The sequence below is a fragment of the Microcaecilia unicolor genome, chromosome 5 (genome assembly GCF_901765095.1).
Source record: "Microcaecilia unicolor chromosome 5, aMicUni1.1, whole genome shotgun sequence".
NCBI classification, from domain to species: Eukaryota; Metazoa; Chordata; class Amphibia; order Gymnophiona; family Siphonopidae; genus Microcaecilia; species Microcaecilia unicolor.
In genome coordinates, this window is record NC_044035.1 from 145,514,605 (window position 1) to 145,534,132 (window position 19,528).

The window sequence follows — 19,528 nt, forward strand, 5'->3', positions numbered from 1 at the left end:
AATCACCCCATGTTGTTATATATCATGCTGTGCAAGTGGTTCCCAAACCTGGTCCTGGAGGCACCCCAGCCAGTCAGGCTTTCAGGATATCCACAATGAATGCACTGCCTCCACTCAATGCAAATCTCTCTCATCAATATTCAATTCCCACTTCAGGCACAGGCAGCTCCTTGTGACTCTGGGCAAGTCACTTAACTCTCCATTGCCCCTTGTAAGCCGCATTGAGCCTGCCATGAGTGGGAAAGTGCAGGGTACAAATGTAACAAAAAAAAAAAAACCCATTGATGCTCAAATTCAGTGACTTTTTAAAAGGTGAAAAGCCCAGCAAACATGGCAATTCTTTTACCACTTCCACCCATAAAACAGAAATCAGTGCCTGTGATAAGAGCCAGAAATGCCTAATCATGAAAATGAGGTAATGGAAAACATTCACATTAAGGAAGACATTAATCCCAAATTCAGGCTTGCCAGAGTGAGAGCTAATTCTCTGCTCAGGATACAGACTGTGTAGGAAAATGATGCACTTCAGCTTCTTAGTCTTCTACATCAAGAGCTGGTTTCATTTGGCGACTGCTGATGGGGGCAGCGTCATATCAAAGATCTGTATCGAGCAGAAAAGACTTTTCAAATGCTTTGATCGGTGGCTCTGTTTTCCTTATAACCTCATGGTGGCTGCATAGTTGTCTTTTTGAAGTGCAGAGGACCGGAAGTTTACTTGAATATGTTTATTTAAAACTTGCTATACCGCCTTTGCAGTTGAACAGGTCAAAGTGGTTTACAATCAAATATTTTGAAAGTCAGAAAGGAACTCCATTGTCCCATAACGCATGTATTGTTACAAGGTTTCAAGGTTATTTTATTTGATAGACCATTAAAGCAGGGTACACAATAAATAAAATAGCAATATAGCCAAAGTACTCAGACGAAAGACCGCCAGCCATATATCCTAATAAATAAAAATAAAAATAAATAAATAAAAAGCAAAACACAAAAATCAGAGAGCAAAAAAAAGGCAAAAAGCAAAAACCTGCTGGGTCACCAGAACTCCAGACCCAGGGGGTGGCATTCCAAGTGTCAAAATTAAGGTGGAGACTGCTACAGTGTTCAGAGTCTTGTATTTTCAAGAATACATTTATTTATTTACAAGGATTAATTAGTACGTGCAGCTGGTGTAGTATGCATGTGTGTGGCTAGCAAGTTAGTTACTTCTTCCACTAAAGGCTTCATTGAAAAGCCAAACTTTCACCTGCTTCCTAAAGTAGAGATAGTCTTGCGTTGAGCGAAGCCTTTCATTGAGTGCATTCCCGAGTGTGGGGGCTACTCCGGAAAAGACTCACTTGCAGGTATCACATCATGTGATGTCCTTTGGAGAGGGTGTGGTTAGGGATACTCCTTGGGAGGACCGAGTGACTTTGGAGGGGTGTAGAGGGAGATCCTGTTCTTCAAGTATTCTGGGTCACTTCTTTTAAGGGCCTTGAAGATTAGATTATAGAGTTCTAAATTTGGCCCTGTGTTGTATTGGTAGCCAGTGAAGTTTTTGCAAAAATGGTGTGATGTAGTCACATCACTTACTACCTTCTATTAGTCTTGGGCAGCATTCTGAATCAGTTAAAGCTGGTGCACATCCTTTGCAGTCAGACCAAATAGAGTACATTACAGTAATCCAGTCTTGATGTTATCATGGCATGCACAACTGAGACAAGGCTTGCCTTCTCAATGTAGAGAGAGAGAGAGGCAGCATAGTTTTCACGAGTGATAGAAGCTGCTCTTGAAGATTGCTTGGATTTGGGGGATCAGAGTAAGTGTTGAATCTAGCTGTATTCCAAGGTTTCTGACTTGTGGTTTGAAGAGGAGTTCATATTTTTGTAGGAAAAAGTATCAACCAAAAAAAACAGGCGTGAGCTTTTCTGAGATTTTATCCTTAGGTGATTTGTAAAGTGAAAGTACCCATGTGTTTTCAATTTGCAAACTGATGGAAAGACTGTGGGTAAAAAAAATTCTCATGGATTTTGCAGTGATGTAGGCAGTGTGAAGACAAAGCTCAAGCTGTGGGGATCACTGACAACTGAACTGAAGAATATAATTTTGTTAAATAACAGAAGAGCATCGGGACTGAGTTGTTTGATAAATAGGTCCTGTGGGATAACAGGAGGGAGAGAAAATAAAATTGATTGGAATCTAGAGACCACAACAGAATGAAAAAGTGAGACAGAGAAGATGCAGCTTCCTAGACAACAGAGACATTGCTAAGTCAGTGCAGTAGGAACAGATGGAGACATAAGGAATGAATTAAGAGTAGTCTACTTTTACCTGTGTCTTGCACATGATTCTGTCTGGGCTGGAATCCCAGGACAACCTGAGGATATAAAAGAAAGAATCATTAAACATAAGGGCAAGAAAAGCCAATGACATGTACATATTTTCTTAGTGCTACAAATATCTGTTCAGGATAATGTGCCACGCTTTAGGACATACCTGTCACCCAAATTTACTGCATTTTTGGAAATCCTGCCCAAATCTTATCTGCATTATTCCAAATGTTGGGTGGGATGGCAAGAGAAGCGAAAGACAACATTTCAACCTCAGTTTTGGGAGGGAGGTTAGACATCACAAAGGTTATTTTAGAAGGGAAGGCATACTTTAAACAGTTAGGTGTGTGCCTCTCCATCTAGACGCTTGCTTGATTGTAACTGCTTTTCCATGTTGCTGCTACTGCTGTGCTTATTTTGTCCAATTTCAGCTCTATTTCTAGGCACTTTAAACCTGATTTCTGCTGTTGCTGTTCCACCTTACCTCTGTTTCCCACTCCTGATCCTGTACAAGGTGACGTCATATCCTGCTACCTATGTGAGCTCCTCTTCATCTTGCACCATGTTTGTATGCCAAAGGAGCGTGCACAAGGAGCAGGTCTGCACTCCTTGGGGTACCTCCTTGGGTGCCCTTGCTTTTGTGTTTTTCCTCACTCGCTTTCCTCCCTCTTCGCCTTGGGTCCTTTTTTCACATGGCCATGCCCCCCATCGATCCCAGGTATATTACCTATCAGATCTTGGTGCCCTGTCTACCACGTTACTCCTTCCTTTGGCATTCCAAACCTACCTTTTGCTATCTCACCTCAATACCGCTTCACCACACATGTCCCTCTTCTCGCATCTCCTCTTTGCAACCTCTCAAGTTAAGAACATAAGAACATAAGCGTTGCCATACTGGGACAGACCAAAGTCCATCAAGCCCAGCATCCTGTTTCCAACATTGGCCAATCCAGGTCACAAATACCTGGCAAGATCCCAAAATAATACAATACATTTTATGCTGCTTATCCTAGAAATACTGTCAAAATATCGTTCGGCTTTCTACTTATAAGTTCGAATAAACACAACTCAAATATTTAAAGTAGAGAGTGGTGCACCCAAATAGTTCTTAATATTAGTGTTGGGGAAGTCTCAGATGGTCACATTAGGCTGCGCATACAGGCATATCTCTTGTGCCTAATTACAGTGACAATATTTAATCATTGACGACCCCCTACCATCCGTACCATTTTTTTGATTAATTTTACTATCAATAACTAAGTGATTAGGTGCCACACGTGAAGTAAGTGGAAGATTTCTAATTCTCAATAAAACATTCCAACACTTATCTGCTTGTATATTGTAGAGTGCTCAGGAGCCTTTAATGTCCCGACAGGGCCTGTTTTGCGCTATCGCTTTATCAAGGGACAGTCAGCTTTTACTTCCTGGGGTGCTTCTCGCTCATTCCTAGAAATAAGCAGTGGATTTTCCCCCAAGTCCATCTTAATAATGGCTTATGAACTTTCCTATTAGGAATTATTTGATGTATATGAGAGAAAAAGGGGAGAATGCATGTCAAGAATTCCTGTTCTACTTGTGCTTTGTCCTGTAATTGCAACGTTCTCTGGGCAAAATGTCTTAAATAGGCCTGCTTTAAAGCTTTACCTGACTACCCTCTTTCTTCAAATCGTCTTGTCAATATCTGGGCTTCTTGTTTAAAATCGTCCAAAGATGTATAAATCCTTCTAAGATGTAAATACTGGCCAACCGGCAAATTATATTTCAACTAATAAATAATAATTCAAATAATTAAATCTTTGCAATCACACTAGCATTTATTGCAATTGTATCCTGGATTTGAAGAATTCCCTGTTAAAGTGTATAAAAGAGATAAAACTATTGGGGAATTGTTGACACTGCAAAGATATTTTCAGCATTCTAATCGTGACATCTCTGGGTCTCATGAGCATGCGAGCGTTGCCAACGGTGCACCCTTAAACAAAGTGGATCAACTTGGGCAGATCCAAACACTGGATTCAAGTTAATGTCTACACAATATACCATTTGTAATAGTAATAATGTAGTATACATCACTGAATGTCCTTGCAAGTTGGTCAAGTTGGTCTACGTAGGTAGAACTACTATTACTACTACAAATCAGTACTCGTCCAATAAAATTAAGATTGAATGAACGTAAATCTAGGATCATCACAGAGACATTACAAGCTCCGCTTGTTGCCCACTTGCAGCAATCAAATCATCATTGGAAAGATTTATATTGGCGAATAATAGATTTGGTCGAGATGGGTTGGGAGGGTGGCCATTTGGAAAGATTATTAAATTATCGAAAGCAATTTTGGATTTATACTTTACAAACTGTCAGCCCTATGGGGCTGAATGCTGAATTAGAATAGTCGACCCTAATTTAGTTCCAGGCTCCTGATAGGTGGATTTTGGTATCAGCTGTCCTTTAAAATTCAAGCAGAAATGCGTAGCCACCATCTTGACGACAGTAAAGATTTGTTGTCGGCACATATAGCAAGCAGTCAAACTTGATGAGAAATAATAAGCTTGTAGTAAATTAATTTTCATTTAAAGTACTTAGTGAATTCTAATATATCACATTTATTCTTACATAGGGGTGTACATCCTTGAAACAGCCGCTAGTTGGCGAAACATGTTGCATGATAGAAGAACCCTCCACAGCTGACTTCATTCTTAAAGCTAAGTTGTCTATTATAATATAAAGCAACAGCTACCATTTAAATATAGAAGACTTTAGATGAAAGTTTTTTTTTCCAAATTTGAGCACTATGATTAAAGATATGAAAACATTAAAATTCAATATATAAGGACCAATGACAATTTTGGAGTGGTCAAATGCGGCATTGAAGTTTATTGACCAATTGATCCCCATGCTGAGGTCCATGCATGTTAATTGGAGACCTGTCAATGATCTGCCCACATGTACACCCCCTTGTAGTTCCACACTATGGGCCGGATTCAGTAAATTGCGCCCAGAGTTAGATGCCAAAAAAATTCAGTGCTAAATGCTATTCAATAACGGGTGTCCAAATTTGCATGTGATCGTGAGTTGTGCGTCCAACTAAATTAGGTAACAAGCCATTAGCAAACCAATAATTGAGTGCTAATAATCAATTATTGGTGTTAATTGGCACTAATTTGAAGTTCCACATGCACTGTTACAGAATACTGCCATTTCTGCACCTAAGTTGGATGCCAGAATGACACCAGATTTCAGATGGTGTAAGTCTGGTGCTCCTAACTTTGGCACCAGACTTACACCAGCTGAAATCTGGTGTCATTCTGGCACAGGGCCGCTGAGAGACTGGGCCGGGACCGGGGCAAGGCCGCCCCCCAAGGTCATTGTTGTCGCCGCCCCCCTCCGTCCACCACCGAGCCGGGCCCCCCTGAATTCAAATCATAGAGCCTCACTTCGACCTCGCTCCATGTGAAAGAACCGCAACAGCGGCAGTCTGCAGATCGCCTCCCTTCGGGCCTTCCCTCCCTGTGCCCCGCCCTCATCTGACGTAACTTGTGCGTCCATGAGGAAAGGCCCAAAGGGAGGTGATCTGCAGACTGCTGCTGCTGCACTTCTTTCACACGGAGCGAGGTCAAAGTGAGGCGCTATGAGGCCCGGTGGTGGACGGAGGGGGGAAGGTGGAGGGGACTGCAGCGCCGGGCCCCCCTTGGAGGCCCAGGCCCAGGGAATTTTGTCCCCCCTGTCCCCCCTCTCAGCGGCCCTGTTCTGGTATCCAACTTAGGTGCAGAAATGGCAGTATTCTATAACAGTGCACCCAACTGTTGGGAATGCCGCTGACCTGCCTATGCCTCTCCTATGGTCATGCCACTTTTCAGCTATGCACAAGGCATTGATTTGTACAGAATCATACATAGGTAGTTGCATGTGGAACTTCAAATTAGTGCCAATTAACACTAATAATTGATTATTAGCACTCAGCTATTGGTTGCTAGTGGCTTGTTACCTAATTTAGTTGGATGCACAACTCACGATCACATGCAAATGTAGATGCCCAAATATAGGCACCCTTATAGAATCCAGGGGTATAGCATTTACATACTATTTTATAGAACATAAGGTGCACTAACGCACGTAAGTGGTGCTTTTCTGTCCACTTGTGCATGAAACTGCATACGCCCATTTATAGGATTGCCTCTCATAGAAACAGAAAAATATAGCCTATCCAGTCTGCCAAGCCTTGCCATCTACTCTCCCTATCACTCCCTTAGCTGTCCTATGCACGTGTCCCATGTTTTCTTGAATTCAGAGAGTTTTCTTCTCTACCACGTGGCTGTTCCACAAATTCACCACCCTTTCCATGAAGAAGTATTTCCTCAGGTTACTTCTGAGTCTATCCCCTTTCACCTTCATCCTATACTCCCTCATTGCGGAGCTTCCTTTCAATTGAAAGAGACTTGTTTCCTGTGCATTTATGCCACGGACGTATCTGAGGGTCTCTAACATATCTCCCCTCTCCCGCCTTTCTTCCAAAGTATACATACTGAGATCTTTCAGTCTGTCCCCATGAACCTGATATTCAAGAAGAGCTGATCTCTTAAATTTATGCTCACAAGTTATGCCCTAAAATGTGTGTCCTATTTCAGCCAATGAACGCAAAGGAACTATACCTTTTCTTGGTTTGCCCCTAGGCTTTGGAACCAACTTCCTTTGTGAATTCTTGAGGGACTTTCCTTTAAAAATTGTTAAACGACTCACCTATTTTTGGCAGCATTTGGTATTGTTGTGTTGTAGAGTGGTCCATGGACTTGTGTCTGCAATCCTTTTATCTTACATTTTATGTGTTATGTGAAATGGTTGATCTTGTCTGTGTGTGCCTGTCCTCTTTAAAAATTAGAGTTCCTTTTCTGTTTTCTTAGATATTATTACACACACTGCTTTGACCTCTCTTGGAATTGTATAGTATATCAAGTATGATTAAACATTAAATATTAATTTAGTAGCTTAAAAGTTATGCTTATAAATTTAGGCATGCCATTCATTTGCCTGATTTATAAGCCTAGTGCTGAAAATCAGTGTTAAGTTCCTATCTTTGGGGTCCTTTTACCAAGCTGTGGTAAAAGGACCCCTGCGGTGGTGTCAGCTTGTGAGTTTGCCGTGCACTGAGGCCCCCTTTTACCGCAGCAGGTAAAAGGCTTTTTTTTTTAATAAAAAAAGGAAAAGGCCATGCAGTAAGTTAAACACTTACCACATGGCCATTTCCTGGGGATCCCTTACTGCCACCTATTTAGAAGGTGGTAAGGCCTCCCAGCTAACCCAGCAGTTACAAGGCAGCGCAAAGGGCTGCCCGATTACTGCCGGGAAAGCCCCCGGTGCTAAAAAAAATTAAAGTATTTTTTGAGCACCAGAAATGGCATGTAGTAGGGGCAGGCACTATCACTGGACTACCATAGTGCCAAATTGGCACATAGCAAGCCCACAGTAAGCTTGCTGCACCTTTGTAAAAGGACCCCTTTATATCTCTGCCCCTGTTGCGGCAATGTGGCTGTGCTGATTAGTGCGGGCGTGCCCACTCTCCATCTACCAGACATATACCCCCTCAGCTAAAAAATAAATTTATTTTTTCGCATGTGGGAAGTGCTTACTGCAGCTTCGTAAAAGGACCCCTTAGAACTGTGAACTTGAATTGAATAATGATTTTGATTGCCTTATTTTTTTTTGTTTTCCTTTGTATATGTACTTTTCCTTTCTTGATTCAGTTTTTCTGTACAAGATTTGCTTGATTAATATGTTTTGCAAATTCTATAAATAAAAAAATAAAATAGCTCTTTAAAGAGGAGCACATAATTAGGAAAACTAGTACAGAATAATCACAAAAACAGAATATAAAATATAGCAGGAAAGATAACTGAACATGGACTTATGAATCAGATTAACAGAGAAAAAAAAAGAAGAAATAAGAAACAGACCTGCAAATTCGCTGAAAAAGCTATTGTATGTAGTATTACTGCATTAAGAGGTATCATTAGATTCAGTTCTTTCAGTGTGAAAATACATTAACTGATTGTCAGCAACTGATACAATTATGGCTCTTAATTGTTCTTCAGTTTCATGGCACAGTACTGCACCATTTATTATCTGAATTTGTGCATGATTTTTTGAAATACTGTACTTTCCGTTTCCTTGGTTATGCTTATTTGTAAGAGAATAAGAGAAAGCTCGGTCTCCCGAGTTCCAGCATCCAATGAATTAACAGCCTGCAGGGATGGAAGCTCCAAATCTGGTCTCTGCAGAGAAATCATTGCAAAACTGATATGGAAGCCTTCAACTGGAATTTCTTTTTTGTTTCTTGTTAACTATTGTTCCATTTTACTGTTATTGTTAAATTTATATGCATGGCTGTGCAGGCTATTCTCTGTGAACTCAAGAAAATATGCCTGCTTCCATTAAGGATTATTGAATTATTGGATAAGAAAGATCTTAGCGACTGAATGAAGCCAACCCTCTGCATTCTATGATATTATTTTGTTTCCAGATAATTGGAAATCAATTGGCATTTTCTAATTACTAAAATATAACATATATACTTGTGTTTAAGTCGATAGGGAATTTGGAGCCAACCCCTCCCCACCAAAAAACTGCACTGACCTATGCATAAGTCAAGGTTAAAATTAGAGAATTCATTTTCTCTCACCTTCTCCTCCTAACCCCCCCCCCCCCACCCCCAATGTCCGGCATCTCCCCTTCCCTGAGGTGTTCAGCATCTCCCGGCATCTTCCCTCTATGACCAGCATCTTTCCTTCTTCACTCCCCCCCCCCCCAGATCAATACAGCATACATTATAAGCAGTGTTGCTATACTAGCTCCGATTCTCCTTTGCAATGAAGCCCAGTTGTAGCAAGTGTAATGGAGTACGTCTTCTCTCTTCCACAATACACAGCTGTTTCATGGTACATGAGACTTGACTGTGCATGGCAGGAAGATAGAAGATACAATTTCATCACACTTGTTACAACTGGGCTTCATTGCAAGGGAGGATGTCTGTGTACACTGTAAGTACAGTGTCTGCCATGCTGACCTCTGAGGAGGGGTACAGAAGGGAGGGGAAGATGCTGGACAATGGGAAGGCTAGGGAAGAGAAGGGGAGTTACTGGACATGGGAGAGGGTGGATTAAGAGAGAGGTATGACCTTTGCATAAGTTGAACATGGTTTTTATGTTCAATTTTTGGACATAAATTCTTTGGCAACCAAGTATATATGGATTCTGTAACTGGTATTCATCCCCAGTCTCCCACTGAAAATTTCATTTAATGACTTATATCCCCGGGAACTGCCCATAGTGGAAGGCAATAGCATGAAATCATCTGTATAAAACAGGAATAAAATATCTTATGGTAACAAAGATCGCAAAAGACAAAAACAATACAATCCATAAATATAGCGGAGATTACTAACAATAAAACTGTAATACAAATGAGAAGAAAAAAAACAGGATAAAAGCAATCAAAAATCCATTGTAAAAGAAACCAAACACATTTGGAATGAACAAAAGACTGTATCCACTCAAAAGGCCAACAACAATGCAAAAAGTGTCACAAATATAGGGGTCCTTTTACTAAGGTGAGTTAACGGATTTAGCACGAGCTAGTGATTATCGTGTGCTATATGTTAAGAAGCCTATAGGTATAAAATGGGCTTCTTAGCATTTAGGACTAGATTCTATATATCACGTCTAACAATTTGGCATTGAAATGAAATTCTCCTAAGCGCATTCTATAAAGTATACCTTAATTTAGGTGTACTTTATAGAATAAGCCTAAATTTCCATGCGGTTTATAGAATACGCCAACCCCCCCTTTGCATGACTAAATTTAGTCATGGGCAGTTATGCTAAGTAAAACCTGGTGTAAATGTTGACGTCTAAATTAGGCGTGGATTGGGTGTATTCCATAACAATGCACATAGATTTTAGAAAAGCCTACAATCCACCCAGGGCCGTGCCAACACGGTAAGTGAGGTAAGCACGGCAGGAGGGCGCCGTCCTCTGGGGGGCGCCCCGCCGCACCATGCTTACCTCGCCCTCCCGCTCCCATGTCCCAACTGCCCGCCCTCTTCTCCCCCCCAACAAGATCCCCTTTAAATTTGCCTCCGTCCAGCAGCGAAGGCGCAGCGTCAGTGAAGGAGGCGGCGCTCTCGACGTCTCTACTAGTCTTCCCTTCGCTCAGTGTGCCGCCTTCTTCTGACGTCAAGGAAATGACGTCAGAAGAAGGCGGGACATTAAGGGAAGACTAGTAGAGACGTCGGGAGCGCCACCTTCTTCACTGATGCTGCGCCTTCGCTGCCGGACGGAGGTAAATTTAAAAGGGATCTTGGGGGGGGGGAGAAGAGGGTGGGCAGTTGGGACATGGGAGCGAGAGGGCAGGGGAGAAAGGAGCATGGATGGGAGGGCAGCGATCATTTTCACAGGGGGGAGGGGGCGCGCGCCAACTGTTCGTCTGTGGGGGGGTTGCTGGGGGCACCATCTGATCTTCTGCAGGGGGGCGCCACAGACCCTTGGCATGGCCCTGAATCCACCCATTCTACACCTATGGCCACGCCCTCTTTTCAACTATCCAGCTTATATTTGAAAGAGATCGCCGGCCATCTTCTGACACAAATCGGGAGATGGCCGGCCATCTCCTGAACCTGGCCAAATCGGTATAATCGAAAACCGATTTTAGCCGGTGCCAACTGCATTCCGTCGTGGAGCCGGCCAAACTTCAAGGGGGCGTTTTGGCAGGGTAGCGAAGGCGGGATGGGGGTGGGATGGGGCATGGTTACGAGATGGCCAGCTTCACCTGACAATGGAAAAAAAGATGGCTGGCTCTGATGAGCATTTCGCCGGCTTCACTTGGTCCATTTATTTTCAGGACCAAGTCTCAAAAAAGTGCCCCATTTGACCAGATGACCACCAGAGGGAATCGGGGATCACCTCCCCCCCAGTGGTCACCAACCCCCCCCCAAAATAAAACCCCTTTTCTGCCAGCCTCTATGCCAGCCTGAAATGTCATACCCAGCTCCCTGACAGCAGTATGCAAGTCCCTGGAGCAGTTTTTATTGGGTGCAGTGCATTTCAGGCAGGTGGACCAAGGCCCATCCCCCCTACCTGTTACACTTGTGGTGGTAAATGGGAGCCCTCCAAACCCCCCCAAAACCCACTGTACCCACATGTAGGTGCCCCCCTTCACCCATAAGGGCTATGGTAATGGTGTAGAGTTCTGGGGAGTGGGTTTGGGGGGGATTTGGGGGGCTCTGCACCCAAGGGAAGGGAGCTATGCACCTGGGAGCTATTTTTTTTTATTTTTAGAAGAGCCCCCTAGGGTGCCCTGGCATGTCAGGGGGACCAGTGCACTACAAATGCTGGCTCCTCCCACGACCCAATGCCTTGGATTTGGCCGGGTTTGAGATCGCCGGCATTAGTTTCCATTATGGGTGAAAACCGATGCCGGCCATCTCAAACCCGGCCATCTTTGACATTTGGCCAGCCCCAACTGTATTATCGAAATGAAAGATGGCCGGCCATGTTTTTCGATAATACAGTTCGGGGCCGCTTTTTGCGGCGCCGGCCATCTAGATGACTGTCGCCATTTGATTATACCCCTCTATGTGACTTAGGGGGTCTTTTACTAAGGCGCGCTCATGTTTTTAGCGTGCACTAAAAATAGGCGTATGCTAAACGTTAGAGACACCAATGCATTCCTATGGGCGTCTCTTAACGTTTAGCTAATGCCCAATTTTAGCACATGCTAAAAACCTGAGCATGCCTTAGTAAAAGACCCTCTTAGAGTTTACACACAGCACATTATAGAATACGCCTAGACAATTCTGTGTATAAATTCTAATAAATGCCAATTAGTGTCAATAATTGGTTGTTAATTGGCAGTTATTTATTTATTTATTGAATTTGTACCCCACATTTTCCCTCTTAGTGGAAGGTTCAATGTGGCTTACAGTTAGAAAGAGGATAGCAGTTTGCAGGTTCAAAGGCATAGCTGGAAAAGATGAGTTGTGTTTTCTTTAGGGGGGGGGGGTCAAGTGTTCTGGGTCTTCCAATGTGATTGAGTCTGGTTCAGTTTCATTTCTTCTTTCTTTTTTTGCTCATTTCTTTTTTTTTGTTTTGTTTTGAGGGTCATGATTAACCAATTAGGTTATGCACATTATTCTGAAATACGCTTTGATTTCTGCATGGTGCGATATATAGAATCCGGAAGTTAGCATGCACCATAGTAAAAGGACCCCGTAATGTGAAAAACCTTCTACAAATGGGATCAGCTGGGGTGGAATTTTCTTCTTCTTCCACTTACAAAATGAGGAATCTGAATTGTGCCATCTTTGGAAAAAATCCTTGAATGTTCTTTCAAATTGTTTTACAATGGCTCTGCAGAAAAGCCAGCAGCACCCTATTAGCATGGTAGGAATAGAAAGTCACAGAGCTGTAGCTAAGTATTTTAGTGTCCAGGGCGGATAAATGTATTTGCATTTCACCCTGATCCCCTGATTGTTTTTCACTCTAATCTCTCTCCTCTCCAAACTAACTAGGAATGTGCCTGGCTTTTCATCTGTTGCATGCATCCGTATTCTTGCATTTGAGCCATTTTTTTCACTCCACGGTGACCGCCCTTCTCACCCACCCCAGTTACGGTCCTAGGAAGTCAGTTATTCCCTGCAATATGCATCAAATGGTACACAGTGCTATTCTGCTTTCTGCAGAATTGTGAAGAAACAAAAAGACTTGGATAAACATTTTGAGCTAGCTCATTCCATAGCCCTGATATGGAAACTAGCAGCAGCAGTATGCCTCAGACTGAGATAAATAAAAGAAGACATTTTATGGTGACTATATAAGAAGCGATATTTTCTATTTATATATCTTTCATTCAATCAGGAGAAGAATACTCTTTAATACTTTCTGGAACACATTCCGCCATGCTGAGATGGAAAGTCTTAATTGCAGTTTTTGTTTTATTAGGTCCAATAGCTTTCTCCTGCGGCTTTGGGCTTCCAGCTCTATCAAATCTGACATCTACTGGGCCTTCACATCATGAGCCTTCCTGAAACCTGGCTGTAGTTTATTTTTGTCCCACTTGAATACATTACTCCTCCTATCTAGTTCTGGCATCACCAACAAAATCCTTGGCAAGAGGCCACAGACCGTGGTTCGTTCCTAGAGCCAATATTCATACATCCTGATCCTGGTCAGTAGATGCTGCTGTTACCTAATGGTTGACTCTCCCTCCCAGGGGCATCACTTGTCCCTGCTGACCTGAGGAGCAGGAGTTATCTATCACTGCTTCTTGTGTGTGCTGCTAGAGAAGCAAAAGAGGCTGGTCACACTGAAGGTGATCAAAAGTCAGAAACAACAAGTCATCAAAGGGCAAAGAAAACAAAACACCAGTATGGTAAAAGTTGGCAAGCATGCAGTCTCCAAAGACATGGAAAAAACCATGCCTATGGAGACTGCATGCTTGTTTGACTTGTGAAAAGTAGCTGATTGTAGGCTGATGCCAAAACGTGGCTGTGTCAGATCTTGTGTCTAAGAATTATTTTGAATCAACTAAAGCAACAAAAAAATTGGGCGTGGAATTACAAAATCACTAAAGATAAACACAAAGTAATCTACTTTATGAAAATATGTAATAATCATATACTAATCATGTCAAAGAGATCAAAATCAAAAGATTTAAATGATCAAAACGATCTCTCCTTCATCACTGGCAAAAACGTTCCAAAAAAATTCTTTTTTTATGTTTCTTTCATCACTGACAGAAACCCAAACAGGAGCAATATTCCATGCTATTGATCCCAGGGACAAGCAGTGGCTTCCCCCATGTCTATATCAATAGCAGACTATAGACTTTTCCTCCAGGAACTTGTCCAACCCTTTTTTTAAACCCAAATACATTAACTGCTATTACCACATCCTTCGGCAGTGAGTTCCAGAGCTTAACTATTCTTTGAGTGAAAAAAATATTTCCTCCTATTTGTTTTCAAAGTATTTCCATGTAGCTTCATTGAGTGTCCCCTAGTCTTTGTACTTTTTGAAAAAGAGAAAAATCAATTCTCTTTTACCCATTTTACACCACTCAGGATTTTGTAAACCTCAATCATATCCCCCTCAGCCATCTCTTTTCCAAGCTGAAGAGCCCTAACCTCTTTAGCCTTTTCTCTGGTACAAAATAAGTCCCTGAGTATATGTAATCCACTTTGAATGTAGTTGCAAAAAACCTCAGAAACGCGGTATATCAAGTCCCATTTCCCTTTCCCTTCATATGAGAAGAGTTCCACCCCCTTAAATCATTTTGGTCACTCTTTTTTCAACCTCTTCTAATTTCGCTACATCTTTTCTTGAGGTACGGCTACTATACTGAATATGTGTGGATTTTTTAAATGCCACAACCTCAGTTGTTTAAAAATTGGCCCAGTACTTTTTGCTGCTCTGACCACTCAACTGCAGTTTAACATTGGCAACCTGTCTGTGCAGCATTGTTAGGGCTGGTGTAAGGAGGGTGCAACCTAGTCAGTTGCCTTGGGGGGCCCAAAGCCTACCTGAAACTGAACAAAATGTTCTGCCCATGGCTCCAGTTTGTCTAACATCATCAGATGTCATGTGTGTTCAGTAGCAGCCTCAGGCTACAACCAGCTAGCTGGCCCCTAACTTAGAATCTGTGCCCCAGATATACACAGAATCACCTGTAGACACTCTATTCATACAAAAAAAAAGCACTAAAGTACCTGGTGTGAGGGGGAAGATGGGAACAGGATTCTTAAGATCACCTCATCCAACCTCCAGAAACATCTTAAAGTACATATTCGATGGACAACATGACAAAAATCAATTTCAGCTGAAAAGCTATAGAAAGCTTTCATTCTCCAATGAGCTTATCTTCATGAAATGGCCCATCTTGTCTTCTGACATGAGGCTGGTCTGGTATATTTCAATTTCTAGTCTGAATCACATAAAACTTGGAGCTCTTTTTCTCTTCATCAAATGCCTTTTCTCTTCTAACAAAAATAACAAAGAGGAAACTAAGTATTAAACTTTATATTCCTCAGTACAAATCAGCCCGAGATGTAAAAAACATAGAAGAATCCCTACAACGCTGAACTTGGAGAGCTTTTAGTTCCAAAATGAATCACGGAAACATTTCTAAAATGTCAGAAGCACGAGAGAGAATGAGCAGAATGTGCGTTGGAGAGAGAGAGATATATGCTGATGAAATATAGACAGATGAACAGAAGGTGACATAGAGAGAAACCACTTCATTCTGACAACCTCTTAAGGTAAAAGGATCCTTCCCCACAGCTTAAAAAAAATTGCAGAGCAATTCATATAAGTGATTTTATAATTAAAAAAATTTGAGCTACATTCATCAGTTAAAAAAAAAAAAAAAAAAGAAAAAGTCATTTTTGTTTAAATTTTCGCCCACATCCATAAGCGTTATGGGGAAAAAGCTATTTCATTTTCTAGCTTTTACACAGTTATAGACATCGTAAATTTTTGATTGCTATAGGTTGAATGGATCAGGAATACCTAAGCATTTTTTTTTTAAAGAAAAGGCCCTAATTTCCCTCACCTATGCAGCCACCCCATCGGCTTAGCCTCAAGAAAAAGTATTAATCAGTGACAGAGATCGTCACCGCAGTGCTGAGAAAGTGCATGGAAAGCAGAGAAACCTGCAGTCACTTGTAAACTAATGTGTAAAGCATTTTATTTTTCGTGACTTCATATTCCCCCCAAAAAATAAAAGAACAAATCATCCTGGGGCACACAGAGTGAGAGAGAAAGGGAGAGGTGAGTGGGAATGTATGAGAAAAAAAACAAGAAAAGCTACCCAAGCCAGATGTGCGCAGCAGGGTTGAGTACGTTTTGACTGCACGCACAAAGTCCAATTACATTAATAGAAGACAACCAGATGATCTATTGAATGCGTTCAAGCTGTAAAATTCTCCTACCTTAGTACCTGTAAACCAGGGCGAGAGACTTAAGAAAACGCACAGGAATCCTTGTGCTTCCAGGAGCTTCATCCTTCCTGCTTTCCCCACCCCTCCAGTGACAAACTGCAGCTCGGTCCTCACTCTCTCCTCCACCCTATGTGTTCATGGAATCCACTTAGCAGCAGCAGCAGCAGCGCTACCAGCCCTCTGACATTGCTTCAGAAGCAGAAGAGGGAAGTTCACAACAGCAGCATGGCACTGTGTGTTCCTTCTCCCCCCTTACGCTCTTTCGAAGTGTGGATTCGAATTTAAACCCAAGACAGCAAAAGGCAAGCGCCAGACGCCGGCAAGAAGACTTCCACCACACCTTATCTCATTCTCTTCCTCTTTGACCCTCTCCCCTCCCTTTTTTTTTTGTCCCACCACCCTCTCTTCGTTGCTCTTATTCCGCAGTTCTCTCCAGTCTTATGCTGTTTCACTGGTTCAGTGCAGGCTTCTGTATTTCTGTCTCTAAGCCTACTTCTCTTTCAACTATTCTATCTCGCATCACTTTCTGGGTTTTTTTTCTTTATTTTATCGGTGTGGTCTGTTTCTTCCTTCCTTTCCTTCTGTGTATATGTTTCCAAATTCTCCCCCCACCCCCTTAGTCTCAGCCTCCCTGGATGTCATAAAGACGAGGCACAAGGAGTCATCTGGACCTAGCTGCAACAAATGCACCAGAAGAAAAACTGAAGTGAAAAAGAAATAAGGTACTTGTAGAAGGCAGAAAGAGTAAGGATATTATTGTGCAATAGAGCTTTCCACAGACACAAAATGTGGACCTACTACACAGAGCAATTGGGAAAAAGAAGTCTTGTAATTGTAATGGGACTTGATATACTGCCTTTCTGTGGTTACATTCAAAGCAGTTTACATATTACATACAGTCACTTATTTTGTACCTGGGGCAATGGAAGGTTAAGTGATTTGCCTAGAGTCACAAGGAACTGCATTGGGAATCAAGCCCAGTTCAGCAGGATCAAAGCTCACTGCACTAACCAGTAGGCTACTCTTCCAGTAGGTAATACAAAATATATTTGAATGACATCAAATAATTAGATACATATAGAAACATGTAAAATATTAAAACATACAGGGCTCCTTTTGTGATGCAGCGCTACCGATTAGCATGCTTTGAATGCGAAGAAGCCCATGGGAACTGAATGCTCTTCTTCGTATTCAGCACACACTAATCAGTAGCACTGCTTAGTAAAAGCAGCCCACAATATGGTGGATTGCCACAGAAAGGTCGCAATCTTAGACACATTTTAGGTCCTTTTTTACTAAACCGCACTAGCAATTCCCAGAGCGGCAAATGAGAGGAAGCCCGGTCAATTCCTATGGGCTTCCTCTCATTTTCCACGTAGGAATCACTAATGCAGCTTTGTAAAAGAAGCCCTTAGTTCCTTCTGCTCTATCACCTTCTAAAGGAAATTGTTTCTGTGACTGGCCATTACAAAAATGTGGGAGATGTTCCTATTGTAAACAGATGATAGAGACTAAAATACTGAAGATTCCAAATTCCTTTTTCCCAATCCATCTGTGTATTGTAGATCCATATTTTGGCAATTGTGCAGTAGCGTACCAAGGGCGGGGCGATGGGGGCAGTCTGCCCTAGGTGCACACTGCAGGAGGGGTGCAGGGAGCAGCCGCGCAGCTGTTGGCTCTGCTGGTTCCCTGCTCCCTCTGCTGTTACTTCCTGTTCCGGGGGAAAAGAGGGAGCAGGAAACCAGCAGAGCCGACAGCCGTGCAGCTGCTCCCAGCACCCCAGCAGGCAAGAAGAATGCACCCGGGGGGGGGGGGGGGGGGGGGAGGGCTTGAAAGCAGGGCCGCCGAGAGACTGGGCAAGGCCGCCCTGCGTCTGCCCCCCCCTGCCGCTGCAGCCTCCTGTCGCTCTCTCCACCGCTGCTGCCCCCTGTCACTCCCCTGCCTCTGCAGTCCCCAGTCTCACCTGCCTGCCTCCGGGCCCCCTGCATTCAAAGCAGCAGTCGCAGATCGCCTCTCTTCTGGCCTTCCCTCCCTGTGTCCCGCCCTCGCCTGATGTAACTCCCAGTTTCCGCGAGGGTGGGACACAGGGAGGGAAGGCCCCAAGGGAGGCGATCTGTGACTGCCGCTTCGAATGCAGGGGGCCCAGAGCCGAGGAGGCAGACAGGTGAGACCGGGGACTGCAGCGCCGGGCCCCCCTTGGAGGTCCTGGCCCTGCTTGAAAGTGATGTGCCGTGGGGGGGGGGGGGATGCTGCACATGGGGGGGTGCAGTGGGGCAGCCAACCAAGGAATGCGCTGCAATTATGAACCCCCTTTTTTGTTTGCTGACACAGAATAGGAGTGCCTTTAAGAAGATAATTCTATAACAAGGAGCCTTGTATAACAGATGAAGCAGGCACCTCCTATTCTGAAAAAAAGAGGCAGGTGCTACTTTTGTTTATAGAATACTAGCATTAGTAGCTAAAAATGTGCTTAATTGTAAGGCACAATCATTTTCACCAGTCCTACAGCTGGTGTAAATGCTCACACCTAGATGTTAGCAGGATAGCATGTAAATGATGGAATTCTATAATTTATATGCACTCTGACTATTCTCCGCCCATGCACACACCCACAGGCAAAGTACATACCATCCAATCACGGTGCATACATTTGCACAAGTCGGTATTATATAAGAAGCTATTTATGCACATAAATGACTATAATAATGTCATGTATTTGCCTTCTTGCCACCTACAACTAGGCAAGTCCTTAGAGTATTATCCACAATATGATCATCAAGAAACAATAAGAAAACCAGGATGTGTCTTATAAGGAGCTAAGGCCTGAAATAAATTGTTTTCTCAAATGCAATCAAATGGAAATAGAAGCTTTTTATTCCAGAGATATGCAGTCATATGATAAAATATTACAAGCTGGGTTTAAGAAGGCACTACTTCAGATTATTTTGCAATATTATTATAAATTAGCACGTTAAGTGAAGCCAGGAAATCTCTGCATTGACATCATCCCATCCCCACAACAAAAACTGCAAGGTTTCACCTGCAGCTCTCATAAATATGAAAGGCCCCTGTCTCTGTGACTGGTTCCCACTGTAAGAATGAGCTCAGAGCATCTGAGTGAAGGTGTAGCCTAATGGTTTACTGCAGTGGGCTGAGAACCTGGGGAACTGGGTTTGATTCCCATTACAGCTCTTTGTGATTCTGGGCAAGTCATGTGGGGGGGGGGTCTTTTACTAA

The 19,528-nt window shown here is 42.8% G+C and overlaps 1 protein-coding gene across 1 annotated transcript in view; it reads right to left on the bottom strand.

The window, feature by feature from the left end:
- Positions 1–16,577, bottom strand: part of LOC115471190 (neurotrypsin-like) — a 99,938-nt gene extending 83,361 nt beyond the window's left edge. Inside the window, exons 1-2 of the mRNA XM_030204886.1 lie at positions 16,283–16,577; positions 2,311–2,356 (exon numbers count right to left, since the gene is read on the bottom strand). Coding sequence (XP_030060746.1) covers positions 2,311–2,356; positions 16,283–16,354 — 118 coding nt within the window. The 5' untranslated portion in view covers positions 16,355–16,577. The remainder of the gene's footprint in view (positions 1–2,310; positions 2,357–16,282) is intronic.
- Positions 16,578–19,528: the final 2,951 nt, after the last annotated feature.